Source organism: Gouania willdenowi, chromosome 4 (genome assembly GCF_900634775.1).
Source record: "Gouania willdenowi chromosome 4, fGouWil2.1, whole genome shotgun sequence".
Lineage (NCBI taxonomy): Eukaryota > Metazoa > Chordata > Actinopteri > Blenniiformes > Gobiesocidae > Gouania > Gouania willdenowi.
Genome location: NC_041047.1, coordinates 19,023,724 through 19,039,036, shown reverse-complemented (window position 1 = coordinate 19,039,036; position 15,313 = coordinate 19,023,724). Strand labels below are relative to the sequence as shown.

General features: G+C 39.8%; 1 protein-coding gene across 1 annotated transcript in view; it reads left to right on the top strand.

Moving 5' to 3' along the window:
• Nucleotides 1-13,264, top strand: part of qsox1 (quiescin Q6 sulfhydryl oxidase 1) — a 33,158-nt gene extending 19,894 nt beyond the window's left edge. The window contains exons 9-13 of the mRNA XM_028445240.1: nt 522-644; nt 1,861-1,999; nt 3,876-4,049; nt 10,409-10,570; nt 11,376-13,264. Coding sequence (XP_028301041.1) covers nt 522-644; nt 1,861-1,999; nt 3,876-4,049; nt 10,409-10,570; nt 11,376-12,166 — 1,389 coding nt within the window. The 3' untranslated portion in view covers nt 12,167-13,264. The remainder of the gene's footprint in view (nt 1-521; nt 645-1,860; nt 2,000-3,875; nt 4,050-10,408; nt 10,571-11,375) is intronic.
• Nucleotides 13,265-15,313: the final 2,049 nt, after the last annotated feature.

The window sequence follows — 15,313 nt, the reverse complement described above, 5'->3', positions numbered from 1 at the left end:
TAGTTTATGTTCACTCTGTTGCTCATGTCTGATGAAACATTCAACTTACAGATGCTACGACTGGTGTGTTCTTGTTCATGGAGCATCTCTTGGTCAGCTTCTTTATTACCTTCTGTTCCACATTGCTTATCCTTTGTTTTTATGCATATTTTTCCAGTCCATTTTTTTTTGCATTATCATAATAAGCAAATGTTCATTTTTGTCATGTTATCAACAGCTGCAGTGACAGCAGCACACAAAATATCTTACAAGGGACCAAAGGAAACCCTTATAGACAACACATATCATCATCGTATCAGCCAATAACCAACTAATCATAACTTGTCAATGTCATACTACTAAACTTCCAGTGCTATTGAGTGAACTGTTAAAAAAAACTCATGCAGGACAAGGAGCAAGAATAACGATTTCAGAGTCTTTAGGGGTTTAATCCTGGTTATTCAGAATCAGATTGTTTTGTCTTTTGGGTGTGTGTATTGACCAAACCTTTCTAATGCATGTTTTTCTGTTTTGGTCTGCAGCATTTTCCTGGTCGCCCGGTGGTGATGAACCTGTTGAAGTCTGTGAACTCTTGGCTTCAGAGTCAGACTGCAGATCAGATCTCCTACGATGCCTTAGAGGACATTCTCGATAATACGGCACAGGTAAAACACGAACAAACACTGACTTTGTCTCTGTAAAGTTAAAGCTTTGTTTTGAATGGTCAGGCAGTGACAAACTTAACGTATGAATCATAAACACAAAAAGGGAAGATAGTGAAGAGAAACGATTGGGTGATAAAGACATAGACTAAAGGCACCAAATGAAGTGAGCACAGCTGTGACGTCCCTCAACATTTCTCTGAGCTACAAGTTCACCTGTCAGTCTGAACCCTCCATAAAGTACAAAAACACCTCTGCTTCTCGACAGCGGCACACATTTTTAAAGAAATGTACGTCATTGTATTTTTATACATGTGAAAAATCGCGTGGATATCCACAGATGTTTAGATTAGTCCTGCGCAGAACGCTGAGGATCAATGTGCTGTTGTCTTTGGACTGAAGCCTGCATGCCTTTAGTGTGCAGCCTCTCGCAAATTGAAAGAGTCACTTACTTACATCATTAGCTTTTAGCAGGCAAATCAATGAATCAATGAATCAATGGGGAGGTATGAGAGGGATCCGCCTCAGAGAAAATAGGCTCTCACACACGCACACGTGCAATACGCCCTCCAAATCTTTACTATTGACATGTGAGTAACCCTGTCAATCACGTCAGCAACGGTAACGCAGTCCGACCAGTGAAACGACTTTATGTCAGAGGAAATATGTTGTTGGATTCAACTGTGTCTGGTGGTTAGAGATGTGGATAGCTTCTGTTCATTAGTGGAGGGCTGAGCCATTAACCTGAAATTGACTTCTCATTGATTAGGAAAACTAAGCGTAGTAGCTTTCATTAAGTTTAACAGGTTGGGGAAATACTCAGGAGACCCTTTACTTTTCAGAGGATCTTTACAATTAGGATAAAGAATAGATAAGGATGCAGGAACTTTTAATTTGATCTTTTTACTAATGAATCCTTTGTTAAACCCTGGGAGTTTTGGTCGTTTTTAGTCACTTTTGAATATAGTAGATGTTTTGTAAAAAGAAAATGTCTAAAATGTGTACAGATGAATGAAAATGGAATTCCTTTGATTTTGAATTTGTTTTGGGTATTAATTTTGATAGAGAAAGTCACCAAATTATCCTATTTAAAGTCCAAAAGGACTTTAAATAGCCTCAGAAATAATTTATTTCCATCCAATCTATTTTACTTCCCTGATCTTTTCTCATTTTTTTCCCCTAAATAATCCTGTTTTATCACCTGTTTTCTCTCCATCAGATGCCAAATGCTGCACTGCCAGATGATACAAAGTGGGTGGGCTGTCAGGGATCACAGCCTCACCTCCGACGCTATCCCTGTGGGCTGTGGACACTTTTTCACGTCCTCACAGTCCAGGCCAAAAATAGTACAGCATCAGGTACAGACGGGCAGCGCACACACCTGCATCCACACATTGTAATTCTGTGGGTAGGATTGGCCTTTTGAGAGTTCATGAACGCAGAAGGGGGGAGTGAGGAAAAGGAAGGCTTTGTAAACAAATTAGACCAGGAATGTTTGCCTTTTCACACACTGACCTGATTCTAGTAGCGTTTCTCTACATTTTCCTTCAATCTTTTGTCACTTTGTTGCTGCGAAAATGGAGCCTAATTGTGAGTGTGTGTGAAGAGCGATTAGGTTAGATTAGAGGAATGTGAGTGGTTAATAAAACGGGCAGATGACCAGAGGATCCAGAACAATAATCTCCCTTCAATGCACACAGACGTGCACACACATAAATGTACACACACACACACACACACATGCACAGAGGTTAATCCTGTGCTTTAGGAACAATCACGTGACCTGCAGATGGACTGTCCAAAAAGGATGTCCATCTGGCCCCCAACAGACCACCAGTTTAATGAGGGCTAACTTCCACAGAAGCCTCAACATCTCATCTTACCGTTAATAAGAGTTTATACTCATTATATTCTACACTTAGAATAAAGAGTCCAAACACTAACAACAGCCTTCATAAACAGCGTGTATGCACTTCTCTGCGCTCACACACACACACACACACACACACGCCACTTCCGGCTACGCGGTTTATCTAAAGGCTTCACTAATCCGAGAACAAAAGCCAACAGCTCAACAAAAATATGTTTGTGTACTGTTCAAGTCCTGAGACAACAGCCTGGCCACCATTCACACAGCGCGTTAACAGTGTTTAATCTCCAGATTGTGTCATCCTATTCTCATAGATTATTCATCTCAATATGGGGTTAACCCAGCTCTCTATGGGTTTGGACCCAGAGGACCGTGGGAATCCAGGCGGCAGTGGACACTTCATGCACTTAGCATGCATTCATCTTTACGGGGTTTCAACATGTTTTGAAAAAAGAGCTTTAGAGGGAGAGAGCATCTCTGATTGTTGGTGTAAAATCAACAGTGAAAGTTTGTGTTTGGCACACACAGACGCCTTTCATTAGGAATCATAGTCATATTTTTGTAAGAAAATACAACATTTTATCATACATTATTCCTAATAGCAATTAAGTGGGTGTTTTGGGGTACAGCTTCAGACTCGTCTTTATTTATTTGTGGTCATTGTTAAAGCCGCTGGAGGCGAAAATGTTTTATCAGATAAATCCATAGTAATAATTTGCTCAAAAAAAAAAATATGTGAAAGGTTGAAATTGCAGCTGAAACGTTCACCAACTCTTTTGGTTGACATCCTCGGATACGTTTCGCACATGTGATGTGGAGTCCTGTAGATGGATGTTTTTACTTCATTCTTACTGTGATTTCTTGTGTTTGCCCCCCAAAAAAATCTGCCAAAATGACGTCCCAACACATTTCTAGTGTTTTCACGAACTGAAAGCTGCAGCAAAACAATTTTGGGGTTTACATGGAAAGAACCAAAATTCAAAATTGAATGCCTAGAACTATTGTTCTGGTTACTTGAACAAAAGTGGTGTCAAGCGACTCATTATCCTCCTTGTCTAGTGTAGAAACGCAAGAAATCATGGGAAGAAGGAAGTACAAACACTTCTATGCATCTGTTTACAGGACTCCACTTCCCACAATGCAATGTGCGAAACGTGTTTAACGTCATAAAAAAAAATTTCGATCAAATTATCTTTCATTTATTGATTCATGAGGCCTACACTAGGGTTTTATATGATACAAACGTGTCATCTCCAGTAGCTTTAAATCAAGATGACCACTTTTGTAGGTTTTAATGACATTGTGTGTTCAAAATGTTCGGACAGTGTTTGTGACCAAGGTAAAATTGCATTTTTTGTGATCAGATCCTCTTGAGGTTCTCGATGCAATGAAGAGATACATTCACATCTTCTTCGGCTGTCGGCAGTGCGCGGAGCACTTTGGGAACATGGTGGACAGCCTAGTGGAGGTGAAAACGTTGTCGTCAGCGATCCTGTGGCTGTGGGCCAAACACAATCGGGTCAACAACAGGATAGCAGGTAGGAGTTTAGTCTTTGAATCATTGTGGGGATGCAATTATTGTGTGCACTAAGACCATCTGTGCAAAGAAATATTTCCTGGTAATAAACAGATTAACATGATTAAAGTAAATATAGTAACTCTGCCACCTTTGATTGGACTTTTGACCCTTCCCTTCTTCTGTTGGAGCCCATTGAGACAAAATGTTTGGCCAGCCAACATGATCGTATCTTGAGTAAAAGTACTGAACGTCCTCTTGATTGTAATATTTATTGCATTTAATATTTTTAAAGTTGTATTCAATTTGAATTTAAAGATGTTAAATCCTCAGCGATAAATTAAAACAACACCTTTCATGGTCAATATTATTAATGATACATTTTATTTAAAAGCACCTGTCTCAGTACTCAAAATGCAATAAAATAACACAACAAAGCACAAACAAGAAACGAAAGTAGCACAAAATTTAATCGTAGGCCAGTGTTTTTTAGTACACCCTATACATGCTCTTCAAACTGTTTATGCCACAGCAGCCTTATTGTTCTTCCTACTGCCACCTACTGACATGGAGAAGTATTTATCTTTTGTGCCTGAGATCAATAAAGGCACTGGCGGTTGTCCATACCATTATTTTAATAAAGATGGTAATAACGAAGTGACTAAAATCAAACAACTGCTTTTCAATGGTTTTAGGTCTACATGGGCCTCATTAGAATAGATTAAGGATGGCTCAATAGATCATAAAACTAATGTGTGGAGCTGTAATGCAAACATTTGAAAACATTATTTTTGCTCTTTTTTTTTTTTTTTTTTGCCTTTTTCAGCTGGCATTTCCTTTTACCTTCACCCATTCAAACCAGTGGGGTCATGATTATTACCATCCTCAGTTATTGTACACTTCCTGCCTCCTCTCAGGCCACTTGGTCTTTGTAAAGTGACTGAAAGAGGGCGAGGGGGGACAGATCCTTAGATCAGACACCAGCTGTCACCCCGTCTTAGTCCTCCAAGTCGCCCATTTTCACCACAACCCCCCTGTGCCACCTTTCATCCTGTTCATAGTGTTAGTCCCACACTCCTGTGTACGCCCACAACAGAAAGAAACATTTCCCCCTAATCTGCCTTTGCCTCTTATCCTGCCTGTGTCGTCCTGGCTGGAACTTTTAGAAAATCACTTTATTCACCAAGTTTTGACGTCATTATTATGACGTGACACCTGTCATTTGCATGAATAAGGTGTCATGAAGACTTTCATTAAGTGTCGTTTGTTACCCTAACCCCACTAGATCCCTCTATTTAACCCCAAAAATTCCAAAATAGCTCCAAAGTTGTCATAATTTAGTGAACGACACTTAATTACTGCCTTCATGACACCTTATTCATGCTAATGACAGCGTAATGTCAGCCTTATGTATGAAACTTCAGGTAAAGTGTTACCAAATAATGTTATCCCCTCATATAAGCATATAGTTCTATCTGGGGTAAAGAGGACGGTATTAAAATACTGATTTTGTGCCTTTTTTCACTAACGTGTTTGACTTGTTTTTATTAACGGTTCTCTTTCAGCACATGGCAGTTCCTAACATCAGCTTTAGTAGAGCTCAGCAGTTCATCTCCATCCCTGTGTGTTCATTTGGTTTTATTTGGCTGTCATTAACAGCCTACTTTGTTAAATCGTTGCATTGGATGTATTTAGTTATCTGCCACAGCTTGTTTCCTGAACAGCAGAGGCCAGATGGGTACTCGTGTGTGTGTGTATGAGTGTATGTGTGTGGGTGTGTGAGTCTTCTCCCCAGACACTTAAACACCATCCATCCGTCTTCCCTTTCCCATCCTTGAGCTGTCTTTTTCTCTTTCTCCTCACCATCCCCTGGGGCTCATATCCACTGCTTGACAAGTCCGAGTGCAGCATCCTCACTGGATGGGTCCCCGAGGAGCCCGCCCCCTCAACTCAACAGGCACACACACATACACACACACACACATGCACATACGCATGCACAATTCCCAAGGTATTGTGTGACAGCAGGTGGTAAACACCCCGACACAAGCCGCGCACACTTCCCCTTCCTCCCAACCACACACACACACACATACACACACACACACTCTATGGCATGGGTCAAGTTGTGGCGTGTGGCAGGGGGAGTCACTCATGGTGGAGGGTGACTTTGGGGTCCTCAAGGGATAAGTCGGGTGAATCAGAAGCAGCAAGAGGGAGGAGTGGAGGGTTTGGCTGTGTTTGTTGCAATGAGCGGCGGCGTCTCCCCGAGGGAAGCTCACTGCTCCCCCCCCTCCTCCTACTCCCTGTGCCTAAGTGGAGCTCTTTAGCAGACCTCCCCAGTCCCCACCCCTCCTTTCAGGACCAGCCATGCATGAAATAGCAGCTATTTGTAAAGCAGCCGAACAATTAATTTATCTGGCAACAAAGAGGCCCCTGGGCCCTCAGCCTGCGCGCCGCGGCAGAATGACAGAATGAAGACTGGTGGCAGCTCCGTCTTGTCGCTGCTTGTCAACAGCTGAGACTGATTCATATTTCTACAGACAGAGCCGCAGAGGGCCCCAGCTGCTGCTGGACTGTGTCTCTAATGTAACTCCATTGGTTATTATTTAATCTCTCATTTGAAACAGATTTAGTTTGTTGGCACTGATGTATATTTTTGGCATATTTTGGCAAATATGTGAAATTCTGATAGAGATGCATTCATGGAATTCAATTGAAGATAAACTAACACTTTGTTACATTAAACACAAATTATCCATTGAGATTTTCATTCTTTTTTTTAGCCGTTTTATTCTCACTAAAATAACCAATTGTCATACATGTACCTACATTTGTTCTTTCTTTGGCTACCCATCTTATTCACAATGTTTTATTTATATGCACTTTAGTTTCTTGTAGCCAGAGCACATAATAGATTATGAATCAAATTATTTTAATCTGCCTCATTTTATACCAATTCACACTAATATGATGCAAACCGAGATTAATGGAGATGAAAAAGCATGAAGCAACATATAAAGAAAAAAACATAACTCTTTACATTTAAATATACTAATATTCACTCTCCTATGGTCAATTTATCCACACACTCGGCTTTTACCACGTCATACAGAGATCAGCCTCAATTGTTCATGGCATGGATTGAACTTGGCGTTAGAAACCTTCCTCTGAGACTTTGTTTGATATTGACATGAATGCATGCATGAATTTATGCAATCGCTGCACATCCTAAACGTGAATGGGAATAACAGGAACGGTTAACATAGAATCTGGTTTACAATGAGACAACGCGCATGTTTTTTTTACTTAATTCATTTCATTAGATAGCTTTTTTTTTTTTTTTAACCTATTTAATATCTTGTGGAAATGTGTGTAATATGATGCAATGTTGCAGTAGTTTGATTATACTGTGATTGGCCAGGCCTCTTTAGCACTATAGATTTTTAATCTCAGTGGGACTTCTTGGACAAATCAATTTAAGTAAATAATTTCACACAAGTGAAAATATTTGCCATTAATCTCCTGTATAATAATAAATGACAGCCTAAACCAATGATTCAAAACTATACTGTTTTATGGCTTAGTTTAGGTGATATGTTTTGAGAGGCTTTTGCTAAGGAATATCATATAAACTGAATTAAATTATGAAAAAAAAGTTAATTTACTGAAAATGTTATCTGGTTTCACAAGTCATCTCTTCAACTGTTTATCTCTTATTTACAGTAAATCCGGACTATAAAATCTGAATATTGCAGCATCGAGTCCAAGCCGGTCAGCCTTTTGTATTAAATAACAGTTAAACAGGTGTACCTAACAAAGTGGCGCCTCAGTGTTGGCGTACCAAATAAAACATAACTCGCCTTAACTCATCAAGACGTGAAGGAACTCTGAGACGGATGGCATACGTTGTGATGTGCAGTCAGTGCTGAAAAATGCAGTGTCAAATGATTTAAAAGAAACGCAGACTATCAGGTGCAGTCATTCATTGTCTCTGATCTTAGAGGGTTGATGGAAAGCTCTCTGAAAGAAGTAGATATGAAGGGTAAAAAGACAAGAAATCACACTGGATCTTCAGTTCCAGGTTGCCAAAAAAGAAAAAAAAAATATTTTACATTAGTTGTTGTCTTTTAAAACGTCAGTGGCGCTGCTGTTTTGATGGTGCTATATGAGGCACAGTTGATCCTCACTTACTGAATTACTGCTGAGGAAGCTGGTTTGATGTGCTGAACACTACATATTTATACCTGATGAATATGTATTGCTTGGCAGTGATGACATCGCAGTGACAGGCCATTGTGGCAATCTCAATATGGCTGCTGTGGCGAAAGTCACCCTGGCTGCAAACATGGCAAGCTGATTAGAATAAGGATGTAGATGTGAGAGGTGTGTGTGTGTGTGTGTGTGTGTCTGTGTGTGTGTGTGTACCTGCTCTCACAGGCAGATAAATAGAGAAGTGCACATACATCCAGGACACAGTAAAATTGATGTTTCCTTTATGTAAAGCACTGTATGCAGAGTACAAACACACATGCATAAGACTGAGATTAATCTTGAGCGTTGAGAGGAGGAGGAAGAGGAAGAGGATGTAAAGTGTCAGACCTGCTCCTGTTTTTCCTCAGTTTTACATGCAAACACACTTTAAAACTAAAAGAAATCTATAAACACACTTTTTCTGACCCGATTGTGCTTGTTTGTGAACATTTGTGCAGTTATTTCATTCTGGGCTTTTACTTGAGCTTGATTTGCTTTTCTTACAGAGTCCCTGTTTGTAGTGGTGTGTGAGTGTGAAGGTTGTCGGTGAGCAGTGGCTGCACACAAAAAAAACATCTTAAAGTGAAAAGTTTGTAATTCATTAGAGGAGCAGCTTTCCTCTGAGGTTTCTTTGGCTCTCGTGTTCAATTTGGAGATTGGACTTTGCTTTCAAAGGGGTGTAAAGGGACAAGACAGGTGGTCTAACACACTGGGGTCTGCAGCCTGTGAACTGTGTGTGCGCGTCTGTGTGTGTGTGTGTGTGTGTGTGTGCATCTGTGCACGAGTGGAAAAGCCGTCCTCTTCGGTCACATCTATTATCTCACCATCCCTCCCACTGGGACATCCCAGTAGCCCATTGATCATTGTTGGACGCTGTCATACGAACGCACGCGAGCACACGCAAAAAAATATCAATCCATAGATTACATGCACACAAACACAGACGGATGATTTACATATACACACTTAAGCTGGATACGTACACATATGCATATAGGCACTTAGATTTTACGAGCGCTCTGACAAGATCAAATGGGTTCAGCGTTGATTGCATCCAGTCCTCGTGGCACTTTACGTCCTGCAGTCACTGCACCAACAAGAGGAGAATAATGGAAACAACAATAGATGAAACAGCGCTGACTGGAGGCTCCAGCATTTATAATGCAAGGATGCGTTTGGATGTTTCAGTTGGATGAGGTAAAGACTTTAACGCAGGTGTAGTAGGAAAAGAAGTGGAGCGTTTGCATTACAAAGGACTGGTGTGGGTCATTTTGTACTTTAACTATTATTTTATTAACTGCATCATAATCATGGTGTACAAGCCAGATATTGCTACACACAACAGTAGTTCTCAATATGTCAGTCAGGACCACAAATTGGGTCCCAGGCCAGTTTTCAGTGGCCCACAGGGAATTGCAGTTATTATTATTTTGAAAATAATTGTTAGTGCTGCTTGAGATAAACATTTATTATGAGATAAAGACGTAGTGTAAGATCAATATATCCATCATTTGCTCAACAAAAAATGTAAAAGGTTGAAATTGCCGCTTGAAAGTTTGTTTTCATCTCCACTGTAAACACGCATTGCATTGTGGGATGTGAAGTCCCGGAGACGGATGCATAGAAGTGTTTTTAGCTTGTGTTTGTCCCCAAAAACTGTCCAAGCGACATTTCTGCTGATTTCACAGACAAATCACAATCTTTTTTTGAGCCAAGGATATTTATTTAATGACCTGTGATGCCTACACTATGTCTTAATCTGATTTAAAAGATAACAAAAATATTCTCCAACAGCTTTAAACAGTTCACCTTTTAGTCACACTTTTAACACCTGTTGGCAATTCTTTGCAATGAATTCTTTATAAAAACATATTTTTTTATACATTTTTGTTAAAACATTACTGAAATGCCCTTTTCATTTTTTTTATTTTGAGTTAACTAAAAAAAAATAAAACGAGTGTCATGAAAACTAAATAAATACTGCTCCATAGATATATTTAAAACACATTAAATAATAGTCTGGTGTTCTGTTAAGAGAGTCCTCCAGCAGACTTCTTCCACCCTGTGCAGCAAAGTGCTTGCAGAAGATGAATATCTGTTTTTTTTGTTTTTTAATCTATTTTTAAGGTGCGCTGAGTGAAGACCCTCAGTTTCCAAAGATCCAGTGGCCTTCACCAGAAATGTGCTCAGCATGTCACACGGTGACTGACAACGGGGAGCATCGCTGGAATACGGAGGAGGTTCTCGCTTTCCTCCTCACCTATTTCTCCTCCAGCAGAATCCTCACAGGTGTGACGTTACGCTTCCTCCAGCACACGACTTTGATGAAACCAAGTGAAAACTGTCTTTATCAGAGCCCGTAGAGGCTCATAGTATTTCCTCTTTCCAGCTGCAGTTTATAATTTAGTCAGTGATAAGGATTGTATTTGCGTGACTGATAATTCATTACAATTATGCTGTCATTATAATTGTCATTTTAAAAATCTGTTGCTTTTTAAAAACATTTAAATCTGCAGGTGTACTGACAAAAAAAAGGCTCAGATGCCCACACCAAAGATATTAAAACCTACAGTATATTTTCATTGATTAAGTAGCCTAAACAGATAACCTATAGATAGGAAGGAAATTAGATGATATATATTTGTTTTTAGTATATTTTACAGCTGATTTAGGACCCGTTATCATAAGAGATGCTAACAGAAAGCTAACACAAGAGAAATGTTAACTTTTATTACATTATTATAATTTCAGGCTCAGTAATTGTGATTAATTGTAATTGAGAATGTAATTGACTTTCTGAGGATAAAAAATAATTAAAATTTAATAATAATTGGAAAAAAATAGCAGCCACTGTAATCGTAATTGAATTGTAATTGAACATTGATACTGTTTTAGAGTTCATAAATGTAGCTATACCTAGAGCCTGATCATTTATTACATTTTGAATGAAATTCATTGGTATTATTTTATTTTATACAGATGCCTTTGTGGAAAATACATTTTGTTCCAATTTGTGCAAGATTTAATTTCTCTTCCTTCCTTATATCAATAAGATTTACACCTCTGATTAACTAGTTGTCTCTCTTTTCTTTAGACTACCTGGAGTCTGACAGGCAGATGTTGGAGAAGCAGAAGGACAGGAATGCCCGTTATCAGCGAGATTTGGAGGCTGAGAAACACGTGGAAAGGAAAACTAGGGAGGCCTCGGACCCTGGAGCTCATCCTCTGCTATCACAACCCAACGAGCAAGAGGAGGAAGAAGAAGGTGAAGAGGAGGGGGAGGAGGAGGAGGAGGAGGAGGAGGAAGATGAAGCAGTGGCTGATGGGTATGAAGACGGTGGAGAAGCAGCACCAGCTGCTTTAAGTGAAATGAAAGGCAAACCTGAACCAACACCCTGGATCCATCCTGAAAGTCTGGTCGGTCGAAGTCGACGTAAAGCTCACCGTCGGCCCAGCATCGTGGGAATGAGGCCCAGAGGGCAGCAGGAGGACATAGTGGATCTGGACTCATTTGTGAACCAACACTACAAGGCCAGAGCAGTGGAGCTGGCCTCGTCCAACCGGGTCAAACGGCGCATGCTGCAGAGGCAAAAGGAGCTGGAGCCACAGCCCGTGTTCAGACTGGGCATGGAGCTGGACGCTGCACTGGGCATGGTGGGCCTTCAACCCATGGAGGAGGACTTCGACATGGATGTGAGGCAGAGGCAAGAGGAGGGGCGGAGCTACAGAGGAAGCTGGATCTCTGTGCTGAGTATCGGCTTCTCAAAGCTGGACATCAGCCTGTGTGTCATCCTTTACCTCCTGTCCTTCTTTTTTCTTCTATCCATGTACCTTTACTTTAAAAAACGCCTTCGGTTACGGCGCGCTAAGACAACTCTGACCTGAAACACAACTTGTTCTATTCCTTATACACAGGACTTTCTTTCTGCTTAGGTTAAGATTGGTGATTAATGTGTCAGGGGATCAACGCCACTTGAAGCGGTTACTGTGACTGTCATTCCTGTGGTGTGATTAACTACAGCAAAGGAAGAAAAACAGCAAATTACTTTTAGAAAAGGGTAAAACTCTGACTTAGTAAAGGATGATGGGAAAAGTTCAGATGCTTATTACACTGTGGGAAATGGGTGCAATTAGGTGCGTGGATCAGTTTTTCTCATTTTGGGGTTTGTGGAAGGAAAGTGAATTAAACTTTTGATTTGGTTTGACCAATTTGTGAAAGATATTAACTTACTGCATAAGCAGGAGGGTTTTTGTTCTAATAATTTTCTTACTATGCATACACAATTGATGGTATGTTTTACATATTTTACGGTAGTTTCAAAAGTTTTACAACCTCCCTTTTAAATTTCAGTCATATTTTTATGGTTACAGGTAAAAATAAAATCTTTAATCACTTATCAGCGTAGGATTAGCTGTTTGGGTGCTTTGTTTAAAGCCCCCAATCCCGACCAAAAATATGTTGTTTTTCTTTTCATTTTGGCTTTACGTTTATCTCCGTGCAGCCTGCTGCAGATGAAAAGGTGGTGAGTGGTGACGTATACATGTTTAATAGATATTCAGATTAAACATTACTGAAGCTTGAAACCTGTGGAGTGTGCCATGTACGCAGAGATCACACTGTGTTAAGATGTCGTCAGTTGCAAACAGAAAACTGTGAAAAGTACAATTTTACACAATAATTTCAGTTTTTAAATGAAGGATAATTTGAATGGATGAGATTTTAAAGGTTTTTACTGAAATTTTTTAACGCAAAGTCAATATCAGGAATCCATCCCCTTTAATTAATCTGTGTGTTTCTGTAGTGCCTCCTTTTTAAAATGTAACTCTTTGAGGGTTCATCACATTGTCGTTGACAAAGTTACTGTAAGCAAATGTGTTTTATTCCATCCCACATTAAGCAGACTGGTTTTGTAACCACAATTCCGCAAAAACACTGTTCGTCTGTTTATTTCTGCTTGAATCAATAAACTTATTTTTGATAAATATTGTTTCCTTTTTTGACATACTCATGCTCAGCCAGTGCAAACCTTTTGAGGTTGTGTCTCGCAAGCAAAGTGGGGTCCAAAATTCACAATTTTAAAACAAAAGAGTTCCAACCTGCAAAATATGTTTACCAGAGCTCCCAGGTTTGCACTTTTTGGGAACAACAAGTTCCTGTTTTTGTGTTTTGACCATGACCGGGGGGGACATTAGGCAAAGAAAAGCAGGGTGCTGTGTGTAAAAATGGGGGGCTAAATCATCAAGGTTGAAGGGAAAAGCCTGTTGCCATCTGCTGTGCAGCGCAAGCTAAATCCTAACAATTTCATTGGGATTATAGCAAGTGAGTAATCCAGCTTTCCTTTAGGACTAGAGAGGAGAGATTACCCTTGAGGATTAGCTACTCGCAGATAATAAACTTTATTAAAATGCAATCGGCTTTCATGAGGCTCCTTCCATCCTTGCGCACACTTGGAGGTGGCCTCTGTTTGAGGAGGGCAGCGGTGGACCCTCTGGGGTGGATGAAAGGGGAGCATCGTGTGTGTGTGTGTGAGGGATATAAATGGATAGACGGATGGGTGGAAGACCACGGTTTGATGTCAAGATTACCACAAGCCCATCTGAAGGACAAGTGATGCTTGATCTTGAGAGTTGTGTTTCCAGAAACATGGGTTTGAATTCCCTTGGCTCTGGGCTTTTAACCTCCGCCCCACGACCCGTATCACACCCACACCCGCACACAGATCTCAGCTCAGCCAACGCACACACTCAGAATCTGCACCATGACAAGTTTATATGGTAGAATAGCTGAGATAAAGCTACACGTGCACTATGATTAATGGCCCTACATTAAAACAGAAGAGCATCAAAGCCTGAGACACTTTGCATTAGATCCTCAATGACTCAATAGGAATGTCAGATTGAGATCAGCATAGTTTGGTCACATTGAACTTTTTTCCAAAGCAATTTTTACCTCTCAACATAATACACAACGTTGTACTGCCTTTTCAAGCTTCCATTGACTGATTGATTGATGTCTGTATTTTGAAAAGCAGTGGGAAATAGTTTAAGCTTACATAATCCTACCCCTTTATTCACTGCCTGTTTAGCTTTTTTTCCAACTAATAATACAATTAATTACCCATATATCATTAAATCTACATATTTATAAAAAAGTTCATAACTAATAATCAAAACAGAAAAAAAAAAAAAAAACTGGTCATTGGTAAAGCCTCTCTTCATGCCTGTACCTTGTGAAAAACATTTATTTATACCTGTTCTTAAACTGAATTATGCTGGAACATTGTTTTTACTCCACAAACTTTTCAATGTCACTTGAAATCTTTAAACTATCTTTCCCCTCGATGAATGTTTGGAACGTTTTCTGACAGTAGATTTTTTTCTTGCTTTGTATTAAATCTGGGCAGTTTTAAATTCTACAAGGTCACAGGATTTTTACATTTCACACTGTAGGAATAAGGAATTTGCGTGTTCTTGAAAATCTTTTCTGTAGTAATTGTGGTTGTGTTGAGCGCTTGTAAGTGTTTCCCCCAAACCTCTGAACAGTCATTTAAAGGCACACGGCAGACTTTTTGACCTAAAAAAATGGACCCATATGAGCTATTTTAAATGATTCCTCAGGCCAATAAACAGCACTTGACAGTATCAATGCTCCGAGTGAGGCTTCCCTCTTGAAATACCGACTATGTAAGTTTGGAGAGACGGACCGTCATTGGCCAGGTCATGTGACCTGGAGAATGCTCTTTTTTTCACACAAACTACTAGTTTGATGTAAAGCTGTCCTTACATAGTGACAGCTTTAGCAAATATGACAAAAAAAGTCACTTTTATAAGAGTTGCAGACTGCACCTTTAAGTATGGCAAGACTAGTGAACAATAGAGAATGTAGAGTCAAAAAACTCCTTACAGTGATAAAAATATTATTAAAATGTTCATTATTTTGGGCCCAATCAACACCAGCGGTTTCCCCTACATGTGATTTAGTAATCTATTGAACTCTATACCTGTGTTCTTTATAGGATTGTGTATTTGCTG